The sequence below is a fragment of the Rissa tridactyla genome, chromosome 6 (assembly GCF_028500815.1).
Source record: "Rissa tridactyla isolate bRisTri1 chromosome 6, bRisTri1.patW.cur.20221130, whole genome shotgun sequence".
Lineage (NCBI taxonomy): Eukaryota > Metazoa > Chordata > Aves > Charadriiformes > Laridae > Rissa > Rissa tridactyla.
The window spans coordinates 35,739,179-35,766,174 of NC_071471.1; the positions used below are offsets into that span (position 1 = coordinate 35,739,179).

Sequence of the window (26,996 nt, forward strand, 5' to 3'; positions counted from 1 at the left end):
CCTCTTTACTCACCCATGGAAGACACTGGCTGCAACTGGATGATGAAGCAGATACAGAATAACAAGTACTGGGACATTCCACTCGGCCAAAGAACAGTTACCACTGAAGTAAAAGAGGCTTGAAAGCCCTTGCACACGCTGTGGCTCTTGCAGCCTTCCTCTCGGTGGAGCTTCTGACACCAAGCTTTCTGAAGAGCAAGTGTGATAGCTCTCCTGGAAGTTTATCAGAGGAAGAACCTGAAGGGATGTGGGGTACAGCTCCAGCCTTGACCTCCACAGAGCAGTTCTGCCCCTTATTGACAACAGAGATGTACTTACTGATCAATCTTGTTTTTTTGGACTCAACCCGCTATTGTTTTCTAGCCTGACCACCCCACAGTGACACCTCCTCTATCTTATCTGGAGAAGAATTCTAACCAGAGACACCCGGACATCCCGAAGGGATGGAAAAGAAGAACAGATGGGTGCTTGTTGTTATCTCTGCTCCTTCCACAAGTCATACGACTTCATGGCTCCCTACAGGCAGAAAACACCAGCAAGAGAAGCTTAACTGCAGGAAATAGTGGCCAAAGGAGGAGAACTGATCCTTCCGAGCAGAGATTGCAGATGAGTGTGTGGAGCAGAGCTACAATGGGAACATCAGTCAAAGTGAAAGACTGATGTCCCACAGGGAAATAAGCTGTTCCTATGCTTCACAAAGACCCTTTCCACTCCTGGTCACACAACCTGACTGTTGCAGCGAGATTATCAAACAAGGCAAATAAAGACATTTTTCTGCAGCAGTCTTATGATCTCTGTCTTTAAAACAAACCAAACAAACCAACCAACAAAAACCAACAGATAAACCCAAAACCAAACCAACAATCAAGAAACCCAACAACACTGAATTAACTTCCATGCAAAACTGAGTAATTAAGAACCTCTGCCTTACCAGTTCAAACCAAACTAGGTTGAAATGCAGGTCATAACCACAAGCTCTGGCTATAGATAAGACCTAGTACACTGAAATCTGTTTTCCACTAAAGCAAACCAATCACCACGATTGGCAGTAAGAGATACCGAGGACAGCATGAACAAATAGAAAGGGATCTTCTCTCTCATCCCACTAGCTGTAGATCTTATTATAGAGAATAGACTTAAAACTCTGTTTTTAGCATATACATACATATACACATCTACAGGTCCTTCCCCGCTTATGAACAATGGTCATACTCCAGGAAATCGTCTGGATTTCTGGCAGGCAGAAAGCTCTCCATCAGCAAAGAATACAGTAATTGCACAATCACACAAATGTAGGCATTTCCCCATTTCCTTTGCACCCTGTGTTTCTGCAGGAGGCTGGCCTAAGGGATAACATCAAGGTTGATGCAGTAGCTTCAAATCCCAGTAGGAAAAAATTAGCTGCATTATTTTCATATTGAGTTTGCCTGAGACAAGGAGTTGGGTATTTGCCTGCTTTGTAGAGATTGTACGTTATAGAAAGTTCTCAATGGCCTCTCTCTGTCTGGGTGTTCCCTTGGCAGTGATGTACAATATGATGCTCTACTCCACCCCAGCAGAGGAGTCATTTTCAGTGGTGAATGACTCTAGGGAACATCAAAAGAAGCTTTAAAAATGACTATCGTTACTCCCACCACAAAAAAATTAAAAAAAATCTTTGTGGCTATATTGTGCTGACAGCTATACAGTACCAGAAAAGTTTTTTCAACAACAGGAAAAGAGAACAAATTCACTATGCAAAGCTAGCAAGGCAGATAACCCTCAAAAGGTGGTTATGTGAATTCCCAGAAGAGAAACTAAAATTGAACAGAGAATAATACACCAAGCCACAGGAAGTTATATTGTGCCATTTTCATTGAGAGGTTGATTCATACATACAGTCCTTGGTAAATAAAACTGACAAGTCTGAATTGAATTTTCTATTTGTGTTAAAGGTGTGTATGTTTCTCTGAACCATTTCATTACAAGATACTTTCATTTTTGTAGGTGGTATATTAGGTCTGACTCTAGCAATGTTTTGACAGTTATATGTAAGTGACTGACAACTGACAATTAACATAAGGAAATAAACTGCATCATAGCATATCAAGTTCTCCAAAAGGGATTAAAGCAGGAGATGCCCCAGCATCCCCAGAGATAATGCTATGCTAAAACCACTGTAACTATCAATTCCAAGAAACAGTCTAAAGGTGGACAAGATTCAGTGTGCTGCCTCTAAACATTTTTGGGATCCACAGGAAAGACAAAGCCTGTCTCAGTCTTCTGGAAGAAGCACCAGCAGTGGCAACTCTTCTATCAGCACTTGCTCTTTGCTTTGCAAGTTATTTCAGGTGACATACATGGCTCCAGTTCCCCCACAAACAATAGTAGCTTATATTAGAGTAGGCCACTGCAAATCTATGCCTCAGGGAGCTACAGAAATTATTCCTTAGAGGGGAAGGGAGGAAAAAAACCCCATAAAACAAAAAACAGACCCTCTGGAGAGAGGATACAACTCTAACAGAGTACTCTAGATGCTGTAGGGCCTGCACTCTCTAGACAGATCTGGTAAATCTGTTGTTCCTGACCTCTACTTCCCTAATCCAAAGATCAGTGAGCCTGACTTCCCCAGCAGAATCAGAATCAAGTCAGTATTTCTTAAAAGTATTCATCAGCACAGCTTTAAAGATAGGAAGAGGGAAGACAATATTAAAATAGAGGGCTAGGATTTTATTTTGGTAACCCAAGAGATAGGATCTTCTAAATTTGCTGCAGTCTAAGCCCAGGTATGTCTGTTCTTAATGTAAGCAAGAAAGCTTATTTTACAGTTGGCAACTGCACTTCTTGCTCATTCCAGAGATTTGGAGGGGTTTACCATCCTTACACAAGGAACTCAAATTCTTCAAAGCATTAGCTAGGCTGGAAAGCATCAGGCTCTTTGTAATGGACTAATGAATAAAGATTCTTTGGTGTTTGCTGAAGCTGGCCTTGTCTTTGTCAGAGCCACCGCTCAAGACACACCACCGTTTGATGAAAGCGAGGTGTGTGAAGAACAGCTCTTGGTGCAGGAGTAACTCCTGCAGCCTGCTTGGAAGGAGTCGGCGGAAGAGCTAATCAGCATTTCCTGCTGCTGAGAGAGAGGAGAACCCGACACGCACGACAGGAGCCCTGTCTGCGATTGATTTGAGGATGTATGTTCACAATAAGCCTTGACAGGCTGCTAAGATGGATTGCACGGATGTCAAGGACTTAGAGATAGGCCTTGTTTCTGTAAACAACTTGTCCCAGGACACGGTGCCAATGGGAAGGGCTGTTGAGATCAGGGAGTGAACACGAGTTTGAAGTATGAGCAAACTCAACACAAGAACAAGTAAAACACCAAGAACCCATTAAAATCAGACAAGCACATAACTCCTAGTGAAGAGTAGTAGTTATTTCCTTTCCCTTAGTGGAGCCCTGTGATGCAGAACTTGGTATTTTGAGAGTGTTTTTCCACAGGTCCTAGAGAACCCAGTGTATTTTCCTTGATCCTCAATTTCTAGATGGAGAAATTAGGGCATAGACAGCACACCCACAATTGCAAAACTAGTCAGGGGCAGAAACAGGACTAGGACTCATCTTTTACAAGTTCACAGAGGCACGATGAGACACCTTAACACCAGCTTCTCCTATACTTCAGGGCTTAGATACACTGCAAGTTTAATTTTTATTCCTGTATTTTACTTTTCACTCCCTTAATGTCAGTATAGGAATAAAACTGATTTTTTTTTAAAGGGAGTAATTGGAATCTCTTGGGATAGGCAGAAAAATACTTAAGATATAAAAATCTCCTTCCTATGTGAAAATAAAGTCATACAACGTGGCAGAGAAGAAAGCAGCGAGGAGCATTCACAACTCCACACAAAAACCACAAATGAGATCAAAGAAATTGTTCAGAAAGACAGGACAACTTGGCCAGCTTCACTTGATTGACATAGTGCCAGGGTCTGACAGCCAACAGCAGCTTCAGAGCATCATGCAAACCCTCTTAGAGTCAACATGGAGGTGTAAGAACTTGCAGCAAGGTGATCATCATCACTGTCTGCCAGGTCGGAAGAGTTACAGGGGAAAAGAAAAAGGATTTTTTCTTTGCTCTTCAGGAAAAAGGAGCCATGAGCACCACCCCTGGAGAGGCTTGCAAGGTAGAGCCTCACAGGCATGTCAAAAAGGAAACCTAATACATTTCTCCAGACAATTTTGAATTTGACATGTATTTATTTGAAAGTTCCTTCCTAGAAAAAGCAGGGAACAGAGGCTAACCAAACGAATAACAAAATTAGTAGAAAAAGCAACATCTGAACACTGCAATACACGCTGCTGTTTATCCTTCATAGGTTCTTAAGAATGCAGTGTTACATTAAGATTCAGGCAGCACCGCTTGCTCTACAGTGCTGCCAGTGGGACAGGACCCTGTTACCTACCTGGCCCTGAGGCATGAAATAACTACTGCAAGAGGGTTTGTTGGTGTTGATATACAACAGTGTATATCCGGAGAGCAAACATCATCAATATTAGCAGAGACACTGAGGTTTGAGTCTGAGGTTTGTGGCATGTGATCAACCCCCAGCAGAGACCATGTGTGCACTGGTGGTGCAGAGAGGAGTGAGACAGCAGTCTTCCAGAGGTACAGACTAGTAAGACCCACTGGACAGCCCATATTTAAGGGTACAATTGTAGACTCTTATTTTACTCCTTTTCCCACGTCATCCCTAGAACAACATTAAAGCATGTGCACGAACAATTTTGTCACACCATTTTCTTGCTTTCAAAATGGGGACAATGGTCCTTGGTGTCAAAGTCTTCAGTTCTTCTGGAAACCAAAATGGACAAGTTCTTATGCAACTGTTCCAAGCAATTTGTCTAGGGAGGGCAGCAGCTCATCTGTACGCAGCAGCAGACTGAGGGCTGCTTGGAAGAAGAGGGTTTGTCAGTAGGTCGCAACAACTACCAGCTTCCAGCCCCTCCTCTCTGACTTCAAGAAAAACACAGGAGAGAGCTGGCTGTTTTAAGAACTGGCCAATCATAGATTTTTTTTTTTTTTTTAAACAGTTGATGGACATGATAAAAATCTTCTGTCACTAAATGTCTCAAGCTAACATCCCATAAAGTTAGGACAAAGTACAGTCTGATGATTCCCAAAATTAATGAGCAAATGATACGTCACCATGACAAATCAGACCACAGCCATTCAAGGGCCCAGAAAGACAGTAACAGAAGCTTAAAACCAGTTTTCCTCTGAAACAGCACTTCAATGCAATACAGAAATACACGGACACCACTTGGTACATTTTAGGTTGCTGGGCGTTACACGCTCATATATATTCTTATCCTGCAACGTGCCACGTGTCTCCAGGTTTTGTCAGCCACCACGTAGAGCTACTGTGCCAGTCAAACAAAGGCAGATCTTTGTTAGACCAAACATCTCTACCTCTACCTCACCACCTCAACTGCTCCTGAGATCCCTGTGTTACGCAGCTAGGCATGGCACCAAGATCTCCATCCGAGCTTCTTCAGGAAAGCTATTATCTGCATTCATCACGGCCTCGGTGATGTAAGGTCAAGAAGAAACAACCTAAACAAAAAGAAATGGAGGAAACTCAGGAGACAGCTGCCACACATACAATGTTCTCTTCTCATATGGGGAAAATAATATTATTCAAGAGCACTGATTCAAAAATTGAATAGTTATTTATTGTTCCAGAAGTACATTGCTCTTTTATACATATTTCATAAATGATACAGGATTTTACACATGTTCAGGTTTTTTTTTTGTTTTGTTGTTTTGTTGTTTTTTTTTTTAAAGAAGGACTTTTCTCCATGCTCCCTCCCTCATCCCAAACACACACCAAGGATTCAGCTACAGGATCGTGTTCATTTTTTTCCCCTTTAAAACTCACCACACAAACAGGATAAAACAGATAAAAAAATAATCACACAATGTAATTAAATTGAAAGACAGAGGAAAAGGGGAAGGGGGAAAAAACAACCTAGAAACATGCACCCATTCGGTCCAACATGCCATTGAGTGAGAAGAGGCAGCAATCCCAGCTGTGTTTCCACATCTGCAAGGCACCTGGCGTCTAGTTAATACTGATTTGTTTTTTCCTTTCCTATTTTTTTTTAAACATGGTTCTCCAAAAACCGCAGAAGCCTCTTTCCATGACACAGTGAGGAGTAGTAGTGAAACATCAAAAAAGCAGCCAGCCTTTCTGTATATAAAGCTTAGTGCCCTTCTCCCACCTTCATCCTGTCTCCACAGTATTTATCAGCAGGATGCTAAAACAGACTGACCCGCTTTGAATGAAGAGATGTTTATCTGCTTAGAAATCAGCCAGCCTTGGCTAGAAGAGAGGGCAACGGGTTGACTTTCCTTCCTCTGTTTCTTTTAGCTAAGAACAAGAGATGTCATTAGCCACTCCTAAGAAATTCTGACCTGTGGGTGCAAAGTTCATTTAAAGCTACTTAAGTAGGGGAAAGTGCTAGAGAACTGAAGTAGTTCTGTGTCTTGCACTGTAGAAGCCCCGGGCTTTCAAGAAGCCTCTGGGCAAGGAAAATGCTTTGACCATATATGAGACCTTTTATCCCGTTACACAAGCAGTCAAATATCAATTTTAATTATTCCATGTTCCAAAACTGTTCATTTAAGCAGGAGTCACAATTCTGCGAGAGTTTCATGATCTTTTAAACATTCAGAATTTCATAGTCCAGGTGGCTATCAGATTTGGGGTAGGAAGAGGGGAATCTCCCTCCCTTAAGACTGAAGATAAAAAACCTCTCATGCAACGCTGCCATTGATTTCTAGAAGGAGCTCAAGGGCAATGGGACGCAAAGTTTATATAATTATTATGGAATAATCCAAAATATCAATTATCAAATGTCCAGAAGAAAACGTGTTCCTTCTCTCACTTGGCTACAACCAATCTGTGCTACAAATAAGCAAAGGAGGAAGTCAGTGGAGCACATGGGGTGGGCTGGGAAGGGGAAGCTCACGGTTTTCCAGTAGAAAGCAGTCTTGTAGTAACTTTATAAAAGAGACCAGGTCTGATCAGAAGTGTGCGTGTTAATGGCGGTGGAGTGCAAGTTCTGATCACCAGCCATAGCTCCAGGTGGCTTGGATTCTTTGTTCTTTTTTTTTTTTTCTCCTTTTTTTTGAGAGAGAAAGAGAGATCTGAATCAGGTAAAGGAAAATTTAAAAAGCTAAGCAGGCTGCTGGTGTCTTTTCAAGAGGCAGACCCTGCAAAGCTGGAAGAAGACACCCCTACACCCCAGCATTACATTCTTTTCATGAACCCCCCAATCCTGTACTTGTACACAATTGCCATTCAGTCGGTTTTTTAAATGTGACTATTTGCCAAGCCCTTTTGAGAACTAACATTCCACAATGTCCCATCTTCGGACTTAAGAGATTCCCCCCCTACAGTCTTTCGTCTTGATTAAAGGTAAAAAACCCTCCACCCCCACACCACCTCCCAGCTTCCACCTGCAATGCTTTAATTAAAAAGGCAAGAGCTATGAACAGGTTTTTTGCTGGGGTTCAAAACTTCTTTGCTGATCAGTCCTTTTCATCAATTTGCTGGATGGGCAGGTGAACCTGCAGCGGGTCTCGAAGCCTCTTAAGGTCCAATTCTGCCTAAAAGTAAAAGACACATTATAAAGAACAAGCTCTCAAAACACCTTCATCCAATCCCCTTTGCTGAATGGAAAGCTTTTCCATATTTCCTTGGTGTTCCTGTTCAGAAGGGAAGTGTTCAAAAAGTAAAGCAAAGTCACAGGCTTACAGTTGGGAAAACCATTCTCAGCACTTACTGAAAGACATTTGCTCTGTACTTCTCTGAACATGTCTACATGCAGACACTTAAAAGGAATATGGCAGGGAAGATCTGATTCCCATAAAGTCACTGGAACCTTTTTTTTTTTTTTTAAAAAAAGCAAAACAAAACACAGAACACCAAACAACCAATTAATGGTTGATTCTAGAAGAAAAGCTCCATGAAAACACAGCTACCCAAGGGTATCTCATTCAACACAGCATGAAAAACCCCAGACATCTTTCTGGGTTTTCTCATGATACCAAGAGAGCCTAGCCCTGACCTCCCTCTACTCCTTGCGTAGCTCCTTCTCCAAGGCAGGGGGAGAACACATCTTGCCCTGGATATCCTACACTGTCATTTCCAGAGCCTAGAAATAAACAGAGAATGATATGGAGCAGTGAAAAAGAACGTGGTAGCTCTGCTTTTTCTGCTTATGTTATCCCTCTGTAGAAAGGCTCTCAGAAACACAAGGGAAGATCTCTGACTCCTTTGTTGAACAAATCCCACAATGGGGACAGTCTGCCAAAAGTGTCCATCTCCAGGACATGAGAAATCTGCCCCCATTGCCTCTAACAATACAACTAAATTTTTTTTATGTTATTTTCCAGGACTGCAACCCAGTGCACTGAAGTGCTATGTCAGGAAGACATGAACTGAATGGATGCAAGTCTTCATTCCTCACTAAATCCATCTGGTGTGTAGGAGCTGAGAAGAAAGGAAATCTTGAATTAGGCTCCTCTGAGGCATGAAGTGCCTGAAGCAACTCAAGATTTGCCAGCAGTTTCTAAATGGCCCTTACAGATAGATGGAGGCAACAGTTTCATGTTGATTTACACATCCAGCAGTTCTTTTCCTGGGCATATCAAAGCCAATTCAGTGATTGCACTGGGGCTGTGACAAGAAAATGGGCTCAAAACTTATAATACATCCATTCTTGTTTGAGGTGCATCTATTAATAGCAGGTACGAACTTGCAAGCAGTAATTTCTTTGTCTTATTTCTGGAAAAATTCTTGTTACCTGAGCAATTGCATCCTTGAGTTGATTGTATTTCTCTAGATCAAATCGTGTCTTTTTGGCTCCTTTATGGAAAAATAATAAGTACTGTCTGTCTCTGGCATCTGGATAAACATATTCCTAAAAAGAAAAAAGGAGAAAAGAATAAAGCCACAACAGGATGCAACACAGGATACCGTTAGCACAGTATGTATCAGGTGTGTTTTGCGAGGATGACTAGTTCCTGTCAGCAAAGGCACAAGACCAGACAGCACTGTCTAAGCTCACCCAGTGTGATGGGGTGACCCCAGCTAAGCCCCGACCCAGTCACTCACTCCCCCACAGCTGGACAGGGGAAGAGAATCAAAGGGGCAAAAACCAAAAAAATCTTAAGAGTTGAGATAAAGACAGCTTAATAAGTGAAGAAAAACCAAAACCCCATAGGAGTGATGCAAAAGCAACCACTCACCACCTCCCACCAGCAGACCAGTGTCCAGCCAGTCTCCGAGAAACAGCTACTTTGGAGAAACTCTCCCCCAGTTTATTGCTGAACAAGACATTATATGGTATGGAATATCTCTTTGGTCAGTTCAGGTCAGCTGTCCTGGCTGTGTCCCCTTGCAACACCTCACCCACCCTCAGCCTGTTCCTGGGGGAGCAGGGGAAGCAACATGAAACAGACAAGCTCTTGATGCTGTGCAAGCACTGTTCAGCCACAGCAAAAATACTGTTGTGTTATCACAACTGTTTTGGTCACAAATCCAAAACAAGCACCATACCAGCTGCTATGAAGAACATTAACTCCATCCCAGCCAGACCCAGTATGGTCAGGCATTTGCTTCTCTACTAGTATGTTACACTCCAGCAGTGAGTTACCATCACCCTCCCTCCTGTCCTGAATGCGTGAATCCTTCCACACAGAGAGAACAAAAACTAACACATTTCGGAGTTCGAATACTGACAACTTTGTGGGAAGAAAGGGAGAAAAAGCTAAAAATACCAGAATAAGCCTTTGTAAGATGGCCCTTACTCTCTTTTTCTTAAGGTCATAAACATGCAGTAGCTAATTAAAGCAACAATAGTTGCTTGTGAGCTCATTTCTTAACCAAGCCATGCAAGCGAGAACAAGAACCCAATACCACAGCTTTTGCCAGGGATACTCTAGTGCAAAAAGTCAGAGCTTTTTAGAGAAAGCAGATAACTCAGAGCAGCAGAGCTGTTCACACCAAATCCCACACAGCCTCTACAAAGCACAGGTCTGCCTCTGCCGAAGTTAACTCTTCCTTGCACTGGAACATCACACAGCCCCTGTGTCTGGTATGCATCCATTGATCACAGCTGTCAGGTGGAGAAAAGCTGCATTCAGAGTCAAGCCATCCCTGAAACGCTGAGGCTTTAAGGTCTAGTAGAAGAGGTACTAGTTGATACAGATGACGATTAAAACATCAAATCTGAGTTCAAACATGGCAGAAGTTCCACCTGCACTTGGCAAGAACTATTGCAGCACATTTGTCCCCAGCCCCTGAAATGATGCAGCTGAAAGACCCCTGGGACTCCACACTGGAATACCTGCAGCATCTCTTCTGATGGTCTTGTGACAGCAGAGACCTTTTGAGCCCTCCCTCCCTCAGTATTTAGGTGGGATTATGAAGTTTAAATGTGAGTGATGAGACAAACCGTGTACTAGAAATTCATGCAGAGTCTGTCACAACTACAAAGATCCAGAGAAGGATCTTTCATCTGGATGGATGGGATGCCAGATCCATGGAACACCTACACAAAAGCATTTCCAACGTGATCCATGAACCTTTGTCTCTTTAAAAAAGCCAGTGTCTCATGTCAGAGATGTGTTCTTCCTTGGAACTCAGAAAGGTACCTCATGCACCCATAGTTTGTTTGGGATGATAAATCACAGCATTTGGAGGCCTCCAGTGCAAGTCAATGTGTGTGAGGCTGCGTGTGTGTGGGTGCAGAAACTATTACTTGTCAGTAGATGAACCTGTATAGCTAAAGCAGTCAATCACAGAACATATATAAGCATTTATGGTAGGACAACCAAGAAAACAGCAATGACCACCACCAGCAGACCCCCACAACCATATACAACCTTCCTGGACAGAACAAATTAAATCAAGTGGCATTAGGTTCTGACAGGATAAGGAAGGGGCAAAGCGATTTCTAACAGGCACAATTTTCCTAATTTTCTAGAGAGTAGAGCTCAAAGTAAGTCTTCTACTGAAGTGTCAATGTCAGCACAACAAGTCCTACCTGGCGAGTCATTACGAAATAAGCGTACATTGCCATGGCACTACCATAGGTGATGAAATAGGTGACTGGTTCCATAATGTCCCAAGAATACTCCCACCAGGTGAGGCGGGCCAGAATCCCAAACTGAGTGGCCATGTAGGCCAGGCCTCCCCACAACACCAAGGTTGTCCTCTTCTCTGCTTTCCTGCTGAGCTCCATCCTTACCTGCAGGAGACACAAGTACACGCCTTACATTCTCAAAAATATTACATTAATTAAGAGATATGTGAAAATAACACCTTGTATTTATATTAAATCCTAAGTTGTTTGAGACACACGATTTGAGTCTCAGTTATACAGACAAATCCAGACTCCTTTTCTATCAGTATCTTCCCATCAACCATATTTTACTCTAAGCATGCTCTGGATACCTTGCAAGGCTGCTTATTTCTCTATGTTCAGAGATGTTCTGTTGCATTAGCCCCAGTCTTTATTTACTACCAAGTTCGTTTCCAATTATATAAAGCAAAGAAACAAAATACTTCCATAGAAAACAGAAACAGATATGGTTTGGATACACTTACTGCATCTTTTCTGCTTCAGTGATCTTTAAGCATGCCAGGGACCTAATTAAAACCTTGAAATAAATTAAGGCTGCCTTTGGAGGATAAGTAAAATACAATGAGAAACTTCTCACTTTTTCTAGTGGTGCTAGTTGCTCCTTCAATTCCTCTAGCCTCCCTATCAGCTCCTTCTCTTTGTTCAGCTGGTGCTCCTCAATGCACAAGGCGGTATACAACTGCTGAACCAATGTCTTGACATCATTCAGCGTCGTTGCATTTTCATGGCTTAAGAGCTCTAGGAAAAAAAGAGACTGCTTTATATGCATTTATCCACAGAACTTCTCATATAATCTTCAGAAAATGCTATTAGTCTACACAGGAAACACATGAAACTATCTTTGCAACAAAGAAGCCTCTGGAAGATTCCAGCACTCTAAAACCATACAAATTTCTTACAAAGAAAACCAGGCTTTATTACTGGATATTCCTAAAATTTGATAAGAACAAGGAAAAGAGATACACGCTATTAGTTTGCTAGATTATCAACAGCTACTTCTGATCCATATTTACATACAAGACTTAGCAAAGACAAATGAACAACTAAATGAGTATGATGCATCACACCAGCTGTCAAGAAACAGCCAGAATTCAGACCATCAGCAACCACGGTTATTGATGATGGCAGCCGAAGATCTTGGGTTAGTGACCCTAGGACATGCAGTCTTATGATAATTGTTTTGGGTACCAATGCCAGGAATTGTTTCCCAGCACTCTGTGGGGATCCCCATGCTGTGATGCCTACAGGACAATGAAATTCTTCCTCACAGTATTTAAAAAAAGACAGTAACAGGGCCACTAATTGAAACTGCTTTTATCCCTGCATTTCAACACAAAAAGGATTCCTAAAGGACATCAACTTGTAAAGCAGTTGTGACTAGTGGTATATTACACATTCCATATGGAAAAAACCCCACAAGTTTCAAATTAAAGCAAAAAGAACTTGACATTAGCCAAATAATCTAAAAAAAATAATAAAATTCTTTTTTTTGGTAGCATCCTTGGGCTTGTTCCTTCTGTTACCTTAAAATACGATTTTTATCAACACAGAAAACAGAACTGACATGGCAGAGCTGCAACAACCCATCTAGACTTTGTCTGCAACTCTCAAACGAACAACAAGTGAAAGAGTTTAGATTCATAAAAAGCTATGGACAGCTTAAATTTTAACACTGTCAGCTCAGGGGAAAGAAGTGACTCAGTTCTCTATGCCGAGGCACACGAAGCACACCATATTCCCTGCCCCAGCTAAAGGGCTGCTGTTCCCCCTCTGAAAAAAAAAAGAAAAGAAAAAAGAGTATTCCTATGAAATGACCATCAAAAAGTACTTAGTATTTAAGATTACAGTGTTCTGGCACTTCCTTTTCAAAATACACGAGGTGATTTTGTAAAAATGGAAAAGCAATTGCTGAAAAGTCTAACAGAACTAATCTCAGTGCCTATTTAGGGGCACATTCCTTTTAATACAAGCTAACTATAGAAATCTCCTTGGCAAATGAATCAGAGGCAGCATTTCATGTAACCTAGGTGATCCCAGAGCTCACCTACCAGCGCACAATGGGTATATCACACAAGCGAGCTAACAAAAAACACACAGACTCACAGACACAGACTTTGCTCTCCCAAACACTATGTTAGTGGGATGTATGGATTGCCTTATCATGGGACAGCAATTTCTCCAGTGCAGAAAGAGACACCAGCTTTGCATTCTCATTTAGTGGTATTACAAATTACAGACTAGACCAGCTAGGCTTGATACCATCACTTGCTCTCAGGGGCTAACAGTTGGAAGAGATACCTTGTTAAAATACCCAATCCACTTCTCTGGTTTACAATATCTTATAAGTGTGTGAAAACACCACATTCGGGACACAGAGCAGTAAGGTAAGAGACAGCAGAGAGTAACTTTTTGTGTGTGTGAGATATCCACTGATTTAGATGTCCAGTCTTAATGGAGAGTTTTCTGTCAAGGTGCTGTTAAGGAGATTGGAAAAAAAAAACACATCGCTAGTGGAGGTCTCCACAGATAAGGGAGAAACATCATCTCACCCAGTGCTGAATTCCCAATTCCAGAAACTCCTGCACGCTAAGGACAAGTGGCTGCACAAAGTTCCTCCAGTCAGAAATTCCTTTTTTGACTTGGTATTTTTATATTGTGAACAATAAAATGCTAGAATACATTTTTATTATTTTCCTTGCAAAAATGTCCTCAGAAGCTAACTACATCTACAGAGGAAGATGGCACGTATCAGCAGATCTTCCTAGAAGTCAGCCGCCCAGGGCAGTCTCAGACCCAAAAGATATGGTCGGTCTGATTTTTGATAGATCAGCTTCCTTTAGCATGTTGCCTTATTAAGGCAAAAGGAACATTAACAGTTCTCTCACAGCTTTTGCCTTATGAATTATTTTATTCATTATCTACTGCTTGAAGAGAGGCATAAGAGAGGAAGGCCCAAACACTAGGGAAAACATCCAGGTAAATAGGGGAAGGCATTTCCACCATCTAACCTCAACTGGACATGCAAGTCAAGTTAAAGATCCTTACTAATTTATTTTCTTGTCTACAGGGCTAAAAATTCCTTTTAGAAAAATACTGCTTGCAAACTTTGTGTTATTGCCCGCAACAATAACAGAGCAACAAATATCCCCCACTGTCTGTGAGTCAAGCAACAAGCAGGGAAACATTTCCAAAACTGATCCTTTCGTTTAAGTCCTCAGAGGTAAGTACAGGCATGCAAGAAGCTGGTGCTTTATGAAGCCTATAAAGTTGCCTAGCCGAAAGAGTAGATGATAGATGAAAATACCAAATTCCTGCCTTTGCCAGTAACTCTGGAGTGTCTCAAAAGCTTCTTGCAAGTTTTCACATCCAAAGCCCATTACTCTAAAAAGATTTTTTTAATCGATTCAAAATAGGTTGGTTTCCCTTCCTATTTAATTCTTAGTAATGTAACCTTGTAAGGTCTCATTTATTTCACTGTTTGTTAGCTAATAAGGTTTCAAGGTTTATTTGCAATATTAAAAGTACCACACTTAAAAGGAAACAATGTTAACTGTCAGGTAAGGGAACGACTTATTCTTCCAAATCAGTTAACATAAGTTTCAATCTAATTCCCATTTTACATTGTAATCCTTCAGAATGAGTTAAATTAAATTATTTTTCAGTAATTAGAAAAAAAAAAGAAAAATGTATAAATTAAAAGAAGTTACATTTCTTTCTTTATTCCTCTTATGGGGGCTACTGGCTTTGAGCAGAATGAATATTTGCTTTTCATTACAGACTGCTACAATTACTTGGATATCACTAAATTAGACTCCAAGGGCAGGATTTGAAACTGCAAGGTTTCCTTCAGAAATACACTTCATGTTCTTAATGTTAATAAAGCATGCTGCGATTAAACAGGAAACTGAATACTGAAATTTATTTCTGATGTTTACCAGAACCAGGCCGGTTTACCTCTCTTTGGTGGTCTAACATGATATGTGACATCATTAATGATCAGTTTGAAGTCATCCAGCAGAAGCAAATCTATGCCTGTGGAGGAGGCGACACGTGTGCCATCTGTAAGGCAAACACAGGTGACTCATTAAACAGTGAAAACAAAGTACCTAAACACATTGTGGCTAAGCAAGTCATAATACCATCCCAAATCCTGTTGTTGGACTTAACGCATTTTCCCACAGACAATACTCTTCGTCAAGACAGATATATAGATTTTGGGGGACCTTAACGTGGCAAATACTAGCTGAGCTATGTATGCAGCTGCTCTTCTAAATTTGTGATATTTTGGGCCATCTTATAAAAAGCAGTTCATGTCATCCCACACAGTTTGAATATTTTACTATGTTTTGCAATACAATCCACTTAAGTGACCTTTATCTCTCCCCAGTAGCATTAGAAGTGATTATTTCAATCTCTGGTATCGGACAGCTTTGACTTTACTAACCTAGCAAACACCTCCCTCTCAGGCCAAGACTTTTAAGGAAATATCTGCTTTGATAGCATTTTCAGAAGATATCCTCACATCGTTTCAGAGCTGTAGTGCCTAGCAGACACGTAGCAATTGAGCAAAACATAGCAAAACACGACATTAAGTCAAATATGACTGAATTTTCATAGCTAAGCAAGATACTGTTTCTGTCGTACCGCCTTTACACCCAATTACTTACAAATCAATTAGAATATTTACAGAGGTTGCATAGCTTGGATCTTTCATACTAAATAGCAGGAAACTCACCAAAAACATAGATGTTAGTCCTAATGGAGGTAAGCTAAGCATTAGGAGTGTTTTTCTCCTCCTCCACTCTACAGTCAGATTTCCTTGGCAGACCTGACTGTAAAGGGACAGCTAACAATATTCTCACTCTAGGAATGGCATTTCTACCTTCTACTCTTTCAGGAACATTAAGGAACTCACACCATAACAAGCTTTTACTTAAAAAGCAAAAGGCTGATGAAAATAGCTGGCAAGCAAGTAAATCAATTAGTCTGTAAACAGCAGTACCTGCTGAGTAGATTGCAACCCGATCAATTCCTCGGTCCTCTGCTTGCAGCTGTTGTAAGAACACACCAACAGAGTCCGAGATCGGTTTAAGCGTGAACTGGCAACGTTCACGCCGGGATGGAAGATTCACAGAAATCACAGGTAACCCGTTTTGGTAAACCACCGTCACTTCTACAAAGATGACAAAAATGCAAGTTTCTCATTAAAAATTAACAGATCTTCTCGTAATAGTTCTGTATTTGTCCCATGGAGAAAAGGCAAACAAGGTTATGAGCTGAATATGAAAGAGACTTTAAATTCTTGGTTCATCTTTTATCAAGAGATGTGTCCATCAAAGAAAAATGGAGGGATGACAGAGGTTTTCACTCCCATCGACTTGGCAGTATCTGTTAAACTTTCTGTGCTTTGTGGAAAAGTAGAATACGTTTACTCCAAGCACAATCACATTTACACTAAAGGCAACATGATATCTAAAAGCCACAATATGGCAGCACAGTATGTTTTGATTAGTTTTTGAGAATCAAAGTAATTTGGACTTCAGAAGACAAAACACTGTGCAATTTATCAGGATTTTATAGCCCATAATACAAAGGCAGACTGTGTATATTCGGAAACATGAAGGAAGGACCTACTTCAAACCTTTTTATTCTTGTTTAGTACTGGTTTCCTCCTGGTTGTCCTAAGACAACAAATATTTAAGAGAGCAGTCAGGAGTATGAGGTTGTAGGAAGAGCGCTGAGTTTAAGCTTCAAGGTCATTTCATCTAAAATTCATGGAATCAATGCACTTTGTACTTCAGAAGATAGACATTACTACTTAGGTGTAGATAAAACAACATTTTCCATTTCTTTAGTGCTGTCAGGAGCTTTTTCAAGAAAATTCTTATGGATTTCAGTGCACCTTTCTAAGATTTACGGTAGTGACCGGTATGAACTGTAAGCTAGTTATTATTTTACTGCCAGAAGACAGCCCACTCTGTATGCTTCAGGATATCCATACATAGAAAAAAGTTGAGAGTTCATATTCCCTAAGCCCCCTACTGAGTCACAAACAGTCCAAATTTTACCAAAGTGCAGTAGTTGCTAAGATATAGCAGCACACCTAAAAATGATTCACTTTGGATTGCTACGTATTTTTCTTATGTAAAACACGTAAGGTCTTTTTTATTGCACAGAGCGTTTGCCACGTCTCAAGGATTGTACAGTCACACCCACCCACGCTGCATCTGGCTCAGTATTCCCACCTGTTGTAGCTTTGGCCAACTCTATGAACCACGCCATTTACTTAAACTCATCTAACTCATGTATTGACATGCCAAGTCAATTTAAGCAGCTGACACCAAAACTAGTTGGGTCAAAGAAGTCAATGCAAGTAGAAATAGAAGCAAATAAGGTAATTTTGACTATCGAAGGAAACTATATCTCAGCATGCCACTGTTCAGAAAGTTTTGCCACCAACCGCCTTTATACCAGCGGTCTGCTGCCAGATGAGGGAATTGTTTATCAAAGGATCATTTGCATGTTAGGACAACTCTTGGGGCAATATGCCTTTGTGAAAAGGGAGGCTCATGGCTGTTGAGAAAGGATGCACCAAGTACACTTTTATGGAGCCAAAAGAGTTCTCTCAGGCTTTTGAGTTTACTGTCACATGCCTTCATGAATTCAATCAAGCATACAAAGGTTTTTTTCCCCCCTCTTCTTCCAGAGAATTGCTACCCAGTGCTGACAAAGAGGTCCTCACCTCATGTTTACAGACTAGGTGGAAGTGACCAAGTGTGGACATCTAAAATGACTAAAGCATCCCAAGAGGCCCCAGTTTTTGGAAGCCTATAAATGCCTATTCTCAAGACTCAGACCACTGACATGATTTTAGTAGCTTTAGTGTTTCAAAGCTTAAAACTCAGAGACAACAGTCAGATATTTACTGGAAAAAATAAAGCAGACTGTCAATTTATTTGGACAGTTAGACAGAATTTCAAGCTCTTTATCAACAGCTGTTATGACACCAGCTATCAGATTTTTGCATTCTTTCACTGAAGTATTTTAGCAAGAGACTGGTAAGAAATAGATTAGCATTAGCTACACTTGCGATAGCAGGCTCAAATGGAACGATCAACATGTCTAGAAGCTTAAAATAGCCACTTAAGTATTGAATTCTGTGGTTCTGTAAGCAGCATATACAACATTAACTTACGTACTGCTTACACAACCACAAGACATGAAAATCATTCTTTATTTAAAACGCTACCTTGATTATACAGGCAGCGAGCCAGTTCATTGTAGAGCAGAACAGATCACAGTGCATCAACATTTTTCTGCATATCCCCATTGGTACAACACAACAACCGCAGCTCTGTGACTGCCAGGTGGGGAGGAAGTGCCTACCACCACCAGCCCTGATCCATTTTAATCCTCTACTGACCAGATAGAGACCACAGCAATAAATGCAATAGGTCAGACTGCACCAAGCGTCATCAGCATTGGTAGCACACAAAGTCTTTCTCAAGGATCTCCCAGCTCAGGTGAAGTGCTAGAGACCAAATTCTTTCTTACAGAGGACAGGCTCAGTAAAGTCTGGAATTACAGATGGTTTATGTTTTCCTTACAAAATGCTTGTAAAAGTAATTTGGTAGACTAATTCACCGGTGGGGAAAGTCCATAATTCCATTTTGATCCTCTCATCACCTCCCACACAAGTAATGTCTGGTCAGATTTTTACTGCATTGGAGAGGGAAGACCTCAGAGGCAAATACAAAAAAAGAAAAAATCCGAAGGACATGTCAGTAACACAAACCTAAGAGACAGCTCCAGTAAGAGTTATTAACAAGACACTGTGATACAGCTGTCTGCCTTGCTCTTCTCTGCTCTGACAGCCCTGTGGATTTCATGCACGAGGGCAGCTACAAGTCATTAAGTGGACACTTCACTAATTATAGAGCTAACATTTTGCTTAATCTTCGCTGACTAAATTTTAAACCAGTGTTAAAATACATGGGACAAGTAAAAAAAAGTAATTGTATACAACAGTATTTCACTTAGATTTACAGACAGCTACAACCCTGGCCAGAGATGCTGCTAAATAAGACGATAGAGGATTTTAAAAGCTCTACACACCATATTAAGCGTGAGGTTGCTTTGGAGGTATGAATCGCACCCAAGCACCACAAAGTTTTGACTCAACCATATGTACACCAGTAACAGGTCACTGGTATTTTTTAAAGATTTCTGTTCTTGAATAAGAACAGTTTAAGCAATACATTAAGCCAAAACAAGGTACAGTAAAAAAAAGGGTGTGGCCAAATAAGTCAGTGTTGAACATTTACTATGGGTAAAGGTGACGTTATTGGAAGAAATAACAAAAGAAATATTCAGGCACAATATGAGGAGAGGTAAAAATCAACCAGGCAAGCAGGCACACACTTACATTATTCTCTCAACCTTACATTTATCCTCTACACTTCTACCTACTTAAGCCTTCAGGTTTTCATTTTGAGTTCTTCACAGCAGTCATGTTCTCTTTGTGTTTGCACACACTCACTATCCTGGCAGGGGAAGCCGTTGTGCCAGAACCCTTTACTTTATTAGCTTTCAGGCTTTATTAACAAGCCTTAACGGGGAGAGGATCTGCTAATCGCCTCTGTCAGTCAGCGTAAGCGTTCTAGTCTTTGCGCACAGCATGCAGGTGTTCAGGCAGTGATCTCAAAGCTGCTTGTTTCCTCTTTGCATTCTAGCATACTGAGATTTTTAAAGTTCCACTAGGGTATTCTTTTGCTTTATGTTATGACAACCTTATTAAAAAAGCTTAATGTCTGAGCTGTCCCAGAATTTAAATAAAGGAATAAAATTGCCTTGGTTTCACAACTTATTCACTGCAGCAAACAGTGCTTTCAAACGCTTGAGCAAGTAGCTGGTATGAACTGCACTATCATTACATAAATAAAGTTAACAGGGCACACAGTACATCGGAAGTTAGGCATCTCACAGTCCTCACAGCTACGACAGGAAAAAGCCTGCCAAAAAAATTTGGATGTTTGCACACAATTACATCTTTCTTTATAAGGCCTGTCCAGTTTTGTAAAGACAGTTATTAGAAAAAGTTGATCATTTCCTTAATTCTTCTTGACTGACTTTGTTCTCTGTCACTTCCTTAATTCAAAGCTGGATTACTACCTAGCCAAAAAAAGCCTCAACGAGGAAAGGGATCAGGGAACATGATTTAAGTTAGCGAAGTCTTAAGTGAGCCAAGAGTTTCCCCATGTCAGTACTCACCATCAGAGGGCACTACTGTACTGCAATAGACCACTCTAACACTCTGCCAAGGAGAAAGCCTCTGATGCACCTAGAAAATACAAGCACAGCAAAAAGGACAAATGTTCAGCGCCACTCGTCTCGCAGAGTCGCACCCCAGTGCCACCTCCTGTCCCCCCCCCCCCCCCCCCACTATCACCTACCCCAATGCCTGTGCTAGGCACTTCCTCCCATCCACCGCAGGGGTAACCACAAACCAGGAGTGCCTGTCAAGAACAGCCTCTTCTCTTACCATCTGCCACCCAGTAGGGTTTCCTCCCACAGCCAAGTTCACCTCTACACACCTCACTCTCAACACGCATCATTTAAAGTGAGAAGGTATAATGCAACAGCTGTGATTTCTTCTTTTCCTTAACATAAAATGTATTTTTAAAGCCACGTTGAGTTAATCAGTTTTAAGAAATCAATTTAGATTACTACACAGGCACAGGAAGTAGAAATCACACAAAACATCATTCTTCAAGGGTTAAAAAAAAAAGTTTTAGCATAACCATGAGGAATAGTTAGGGAGTTGTAGATAAAGAGGTTGAATCTCTTCGTTTGTTTTCTCTGCTCACAAGTATTTTTTTTCTTGCCTTACAGAGGGAAGCCAAACTCTAAGATACAAGAAGTAAACATGCCTCTTCATAGAAGAAAAAATCGTTCAAGATAAAAACAAGAACTGTGATACTGAGCTATATATAAAAGAAGAGCCTAATAAGACAAGACAGCTCATGAATGATTCGTATGTTCTGCAACCTTGGCAAGGGACTAATTTGTTCATGAAAATCTAGAATCAAACTGATTTAAAGTCTGTCTTCTAGAATAAGTTATTTTAGTTACACGCTAATCCTCCCCCAACAACAGTGACATTACAATTCTAGCACAAAAGAGCCCACTTTTAAAAAAGAATAAGGTGCAACACCAGCTCTCATCTGGCTACAGTGGTATATATTTCAGTGACTAGCACTCAGATTTTCATCAGTTGCAGTCCCATATGGGGATTCCTATGGTCTGGGATTTTGTTTGTTTGTTGGTTTCTAAAATACAGCTGCCAAACCTGCATTTCTATAAAGGTATCTCACAGGTGGGGCTTGATTTTTAAGTAAATTTCTAACTGAAGTTTGCAAACAAAACCCAGGCTGTTAATTATTTCTCTGCCAAATTGTCCATACCTCCATATTTTGGGAGGTTGCTTTCAATAATCTACTTAAAATAGCTTTATCTACTACTACACTTTTTTTTCTGAAGCCTGTTATGCAAATAGAGGATAGTTTCAACTACACTGGTCTTTCTTGAGAGCAGGACCTATGGCCCAGGCACTCAGTGCATTGGCAGCTCTGGAAATTCACACTCATTTGTGCTCTATTTACACTCCATTTTTGTCAGTTTCGAGAAATGAAAATCAATCAAGTCATTTTCAATTTTCCTCCTTGCAATTGCATTTTCAGCTTCCCACAGTCAAGTCAAACAGGCAGCTAACAGCAAAACAGAATTGGGCATTAAACATCTGTAACTGAAGTGGGAAGTTGCATGTTTTAGCAAAAGTAATTTAAAAAAAAAAACCAAACCAAACTCCTATGTGTTGGGAACCAAAGGGCAAATTTGCCTTTTTACATTTGAAAATAGCACATCACCTGGACTGACAAACACGCATGTGCTACTGCTGAACAACCAGGAACCTTCTCTCCCAAATAAAACCAGTTTTAAAACTCAAAAACACACAAGCAAAACACAGATACAGCCTCACATCCTGGACAACTCAAGCTCCACTGTCTTAGTATCACTATTACATCATGAAAAAAGTCAGAAACTTCAACGATCAGAAGCTGCACCATATGTAAGCCAGTTTACAGAACCAAATTTGACCCAAGGAAGGGAAGCCTCTATGGGAAGTTTAAAAAAAAAAAACAAAAACCTTTTCCTATTTGAAACCAGCAACTTCAATTTTAATCCTTCTAAAAATAGCATCAGACCAGATACAACAATAAGTGGGCAGAATTTAAACAGTGAGACACAAAACCTGTTGGAGAGCACTACCACAAACCACCGTTTATATACTTATTTTGCCCGACCCCATGGCAGAGCTGCCACTTTCAGGTACATGCTTTTCACTGCTTTAATCTTCTCTTTTACATGGATTAATCATCTTTTTTTTTTTTTTTTTTTTTTTTAAATTCTGCACATCAGGAGCATGCCCTTCTACCAGATTTGCACAGCAGCCCAAAAATTTTGTAGCTGTTTTCAGAAAATCCTAAAGCCCACTAAACCCAATGTTATCCTCTTGCAAAACAGCTACGTAACTCAAAGGTATCAGCTAGCATCTGCAAAGACTTTACCTTAAGGCCATGAGTATTTGACAGGTATAAGCTAGCTCCAGAAGCTTCCTGCCCTCATACAATAGAGGCAAGAACAGGGGAAAAGGCAAAACGGGTTGAAAACCAGGGCATCTTAGCTGACTCTCAAAAAGCTGAGGGGACCTCAGATTTAATCTCTTTGACAATTCTTCTACCCTGGTTCAGGTCTGAACCAACTCTGTTTCATTAACCCCACACAGCAGTATGTTGCCATTACGTTTTACAGAAAGAGACACTGGTTAAACTACACATATCTGTCACTCCTGCAGTGCTGAACTGTGCCTTGTGATATATGCTGCTGTTAAAAGTTTCTTATCTAGGAAAACAGTCTCTACTGGTTAGGAGAAGAAAAAAAAGGAACAAATGAACTCAAAGTCAGCAGAGACCTAAATGCCATCTCCTGTCATCCAAGGTTAGCGAGAGCTTAAGGAATCATCAATCATTTTTATTCCTCGAAGGGTGGTTGTTGTTTTAAAATTGAGATGGAGAGAAATGTCTGAACCCTTTATCCAGTGTCTGCAATTCAACAGTTCTATACAGAAATGTGCCAGAAGGCTGAAGCCTGGGACTGAAGCAGCATGGGATGGAGGAGGGGAACTCGTTTCAAGCTTTGCTGACCGGATCTCACGACTGCTTGCCTGCAGACAGCTCACCACTTCAGCAGCAAAATGTGGAATAACTACATCCAGGTTTCAGTTAAGACAGACTTGTCCACTACTTCAAAAATAAGCAATATTTGGAGTGTGAAAAGCACCAAAGCCAGACGACTGAAATTAGAATCTTTAAACGCCAGGATAACTTTCTGGGTCTCAAGAGAACAGATGCAGGAATTCACTTTTCACATGCATTCGATCCTTCGTTTCCTGTCTTATCTGCAGTAAGATGCATGTTAAGAGGCTCGGGTTATGCAGCAGCTTCGCTCCCAGAATGATTAAAGGAGCAAGAGAAAAAAAATATCCCAGTCCTTTGTCTAAAACTAACACTTCCTCCAGCCTTGTCAAGGTCTATATTGGACAATCCAAAGGTAAAAATAACAGTATCTCTATAGGTCCTAATGTGGCTATCTCAATTCTACATGGGCGACAAAGTTAATCAAAGACCTACTGGAAAAAACAGCCTTTTAGCTACCAGCGAGTGCTCTCTGATGGGACAAAAGGGAACAATCTAGCAGAGCTCATGCTCTGCATTTTATGTAATTAACAATGATAGAATGATAACAACTTTAGGGTACCAAGTCTCCAAAGCCTAATTAAAATCAGAAAAGAAGTTGTCCAGAAAAAACCCCCACACCTCAAGCATGGAAAAGGTGAATATCTTAAATCTAGAACACAAGTAAAACATGCTGCTCAGTCATTACCTGGAGAACCAGTGCAGCAAAAGCTGTAGAGCTTTTGTGAAAAACAGACTATTCTCCATGTAAAAATTTCTTACCATGACTGAAATCTTTAAGAGATACATTTGCGAGTGCCAGCTGCAACATCTATTTTGCAATGTATGAAGGGCCTCCTTTAAATGAAGCTGCCTTAAGTCAGATGTGAAGCAGCTCACCCTTTCCAACAAGCAACAGCTATTTTCCCCTCTATTCCAACTCTCACAGCATGAAACACTGAAAGTCTTTCCTGGCTCCAACAGTGGTTATCCTAAAACCTCCTGGCCAGCATCTCAGTGACAAAAATTGCTGCGAGCTTCCCTGAGCAATCGCAGTAACCCAAACCACCCACCTCAAAAGTGACAAAGAGCTCCGTTTATCGATCTTTTCCCTCACTTCAGGGCTCCAACTACTTCTGATCCTGTATTCAGCTTTACATTTTGATCTCTCTGAAACAGGACTTTCATCGTAAGTTGTAGAGTCCCCTTTTGTCCTCCCATTTTGCCTCCCCCTCACACCAGCTGTATTTGCAAAGGAGGAGACGCAGAGCGAAACCCTGTTCTGACCAGAAATCTGCTGCCCAAGCTCCACAACACATAACTTATCAGAACTACTAATATTTTTGCACCAGTAGGCAAGCTCCTGCTGGATTTAAGTACATATAACTGTGGTGGATTGGCTGTGGCCAGCTGCTCTCTCCCTCTTCTCCTCAAGAGGAGGGAGGACACAAGATGAAAAAGCTCAGGGATCAGGGCCCTCGCTTGCACAGCAGACAACTGGGGTAAAGCCAATTTATTGCCAATTAAAGTAGATAATAGCAAGAAACAGACAGAAATTAACCCACCTTCCCCTCACCCCACCCCTTTTTCCAGGATCTACCCCACCCTTTCATTGCCAACTCTTTTCCCGCCTTGAGGGGTGCCAGGGAATGGCGGTTCCTTCTGGAAACATCTGCGCCGCAGCCCATGGAGGACCCCACCTCTCCTCCTCCTCCCACCTCAGTGCTTGCAGGGCTGTTCCTCACACTTTTTTGCTCATTCCTCTCCCCTTCCCAGCATTTTTCTCTTTTTTTTTACCTCAGATTTGCCAAGGCAGCACCGTTGGGGCTGAGAGGCTGGGCTGTGCCCAGCTGTGAGGCAGCCAAAACCAGCTGGAACCGGCCTGGGGCAGCCCCGGCCTCTCCTCACAGAGACCCCTCAGCCCCCGGGCACCCAACACAGCAACGATTGAAGCAAAGGTTGCAAATAAAACCCTTTGCTTATGAACCACCTCACAGCTCTGAGCACAGACAAGACTTTTCCAGCCCTCAGACAAGGAGGACACCTACAGCAGTCCCTCGCGTGGATCTGAGGACAGCACGGGCACAGGGAAGAGACTTGTTGGTGGCCCTTACGCCCATGATACTAGCCAAGAGGGATCCTGCTGCTGCCAGAGCCCAAGCACAGCCCTGCTAGTTTCACATGCCTTCCTTCAGCATCCTCAGAAACCTCCAAAGAGATAAAAACAGGCCAGTCTGGCATTGGAGATCTCCACCTGCATCTCTCACCCCCTTCTTCGCCACCTCCGTTCTTTTGAGACATCTGGACACCTTGGCCTGCCTCCATGATTTCCCTTCGAAAAAAAATAAAAAAAATCTCAATCTTCCTCTGAAATTGAGCCCAACTTTACCTCAACAAATCAGTAACCTCGTATGGAAGACCTCCTCCAACCTTTCTCTGGATACGTTCGCATATTAAATATTACATGAAGTATCTCCTTCAAGGCACACACCATGCTTCTGTTTGAGAGCCTGGTATGCAATAAAACAGCAAGGGCTGTCTTTTTAAACCATACAGGCTTGTCTCCCAGGACCCGAGCACTCGCCTGATTAAATCCCACTGGCTTGAAGTCATTTTTCTCATTCTCTTTGCCAGTACGCCCTTGATCACATCCCACTCGAGAGGTCAGATTTTGCCCCCAAAAAAACATTTTGCACCTGCTGCCTCCATAGGGCAACGCTTCTGCGGATGAAGGTCAAGCAAATGAGAACCCGTCTGAACCGCAGAACTGTTCCTCTTTGGTTTTGTTTTTCGTTTTTATTTTAAAAATCAGGCTGAGGAGACGGACACAAAAAAGGCAATGCCAGTAAGATGTGGGAAGTGTTAATCTTTGCATGTGGAAGCACTTCGTACGACCTACACATTAGCAAATGGTCTTCATTTGCCACACTTCTCATTCCTGCCTGAATTTTCTCTTCTTCCAGTGTTAGTACAGAGCTTTATCACATCTGCTAGGAAAGGAACATAAACAGGAGGTGAGCTATAAATATTCCCTTCTCATCCTGTTTCCTTTGCCCATCTGCCTAAAGAGAAACAGGTAATCCACAGTGTCCAGGAAGAGGCAGGGGCAGGAGGAAGAAGATGCGTTCTTTGTAGAAAAGAGGGGGAAAAAAAATAAAAAGAAAAAAGAGGGATGAAGTAATTGCCAGTTGTTCTTCATTGCGCCTTTCTCTCAGGCATTACTGCTGCTGTGGAGATGCTGCAACAATGAGTCTTGTAACAGGAATATCACTGCTTTTGATGGCTTTGATAGAGCCTCTTGGAGGCAAGAGGGGGAAGAGGAGGTAATGAAAGGGGAAAAAGTTTAACAGACACACACTGGTCAAGCAGTCTGTACTGCTTTTAACTGTGCTTCCCTTGTCACCATCCACACTTTTCCCCTAGCAAAACAAAACCCCAAACCAAAACCTTTTCTCAGTCTGTGTTTTTAATTTTATTGCAAATGTCAACCACTTACCGCGAATTATGCTATTC

General features: G+C 41.4%; 2 protein-coding genes across 15 annotated transcripts in view; both read right to left on the reverse strand.

Moving 5' to 3' along the window:
- Window positions 1–7,144, reverse strand: part of OIT3 (oncoprotein induced transcript 3) — a 31,702-nt gene extending 24,558 nt beyond the window's left edge. For 4 of the 13 annotated variants that reach the window (XM_054205759.1, XM_054205756.1, XM_054205763.1 and 1 more), the window contains exons 1-2: window positions 7,009–7,144; window positions 5,447–5,590 (exon numbers count right to left, since the gene is read on the reverse strand). Coding sequence is in view for 2 of the 13 variants with exons in the window: in XM_054205755.1 (XP_054061730.1) it covers window positions 14–77 (64 nt within the window). In the remaining 11 variants the exon portion in view is untranslated. The other 9 variants (XM_054205768.1, XM_054205761.1, XM_054205765.1 and 6 more) reach the window with 7 other exon arrangements.
- MCU (mitochondrial calcium uniporter) overlaps window positions 5,688–26,996 on the reverse strand; it is a 97,191-nt gene continuing 75,882 nt past the window's right edge. Inside the window, exons 2-8 of one of the 2 annotated variants that reach the window (XM_054205776.1) lie at window positions 20,461–20,530; window positions 16,193–16,363; window positions 15,145–15,249; window positions 11,768–11,928; window positions 11,092–11,295; window positions 8,848–8,964; window positions 5,688–7,644 (exon numbers count right to left, since the gene is read on the reverse strand). In XM_054205776.1, coding sequence (XP_054061751.1) covers window positions 7,528–7,644; window positions 8,848–8,964; window positions 11,092–11,295; window positions 11,768–11,928; window positions 15,145–15,249; window positions 16,193–16,363; window positions 20,461–20,530 — 945 coding nt within the window. In that variant the 3' untranslated portion in view covers window positions 5,688–7,527. Of the gene's footprint in view, window positions 7,649–8,847; window positions 8,965–11,091; window positions 11,296–11,767; window positions 11,929–15,144; window positions 15,250–16,192; window positions 16,364–20,460; window positions 20,531–26,996 lie in introns of both variants that reach the window. The other variant, XM_054205777.1, reaches the window with a different exon arrangement.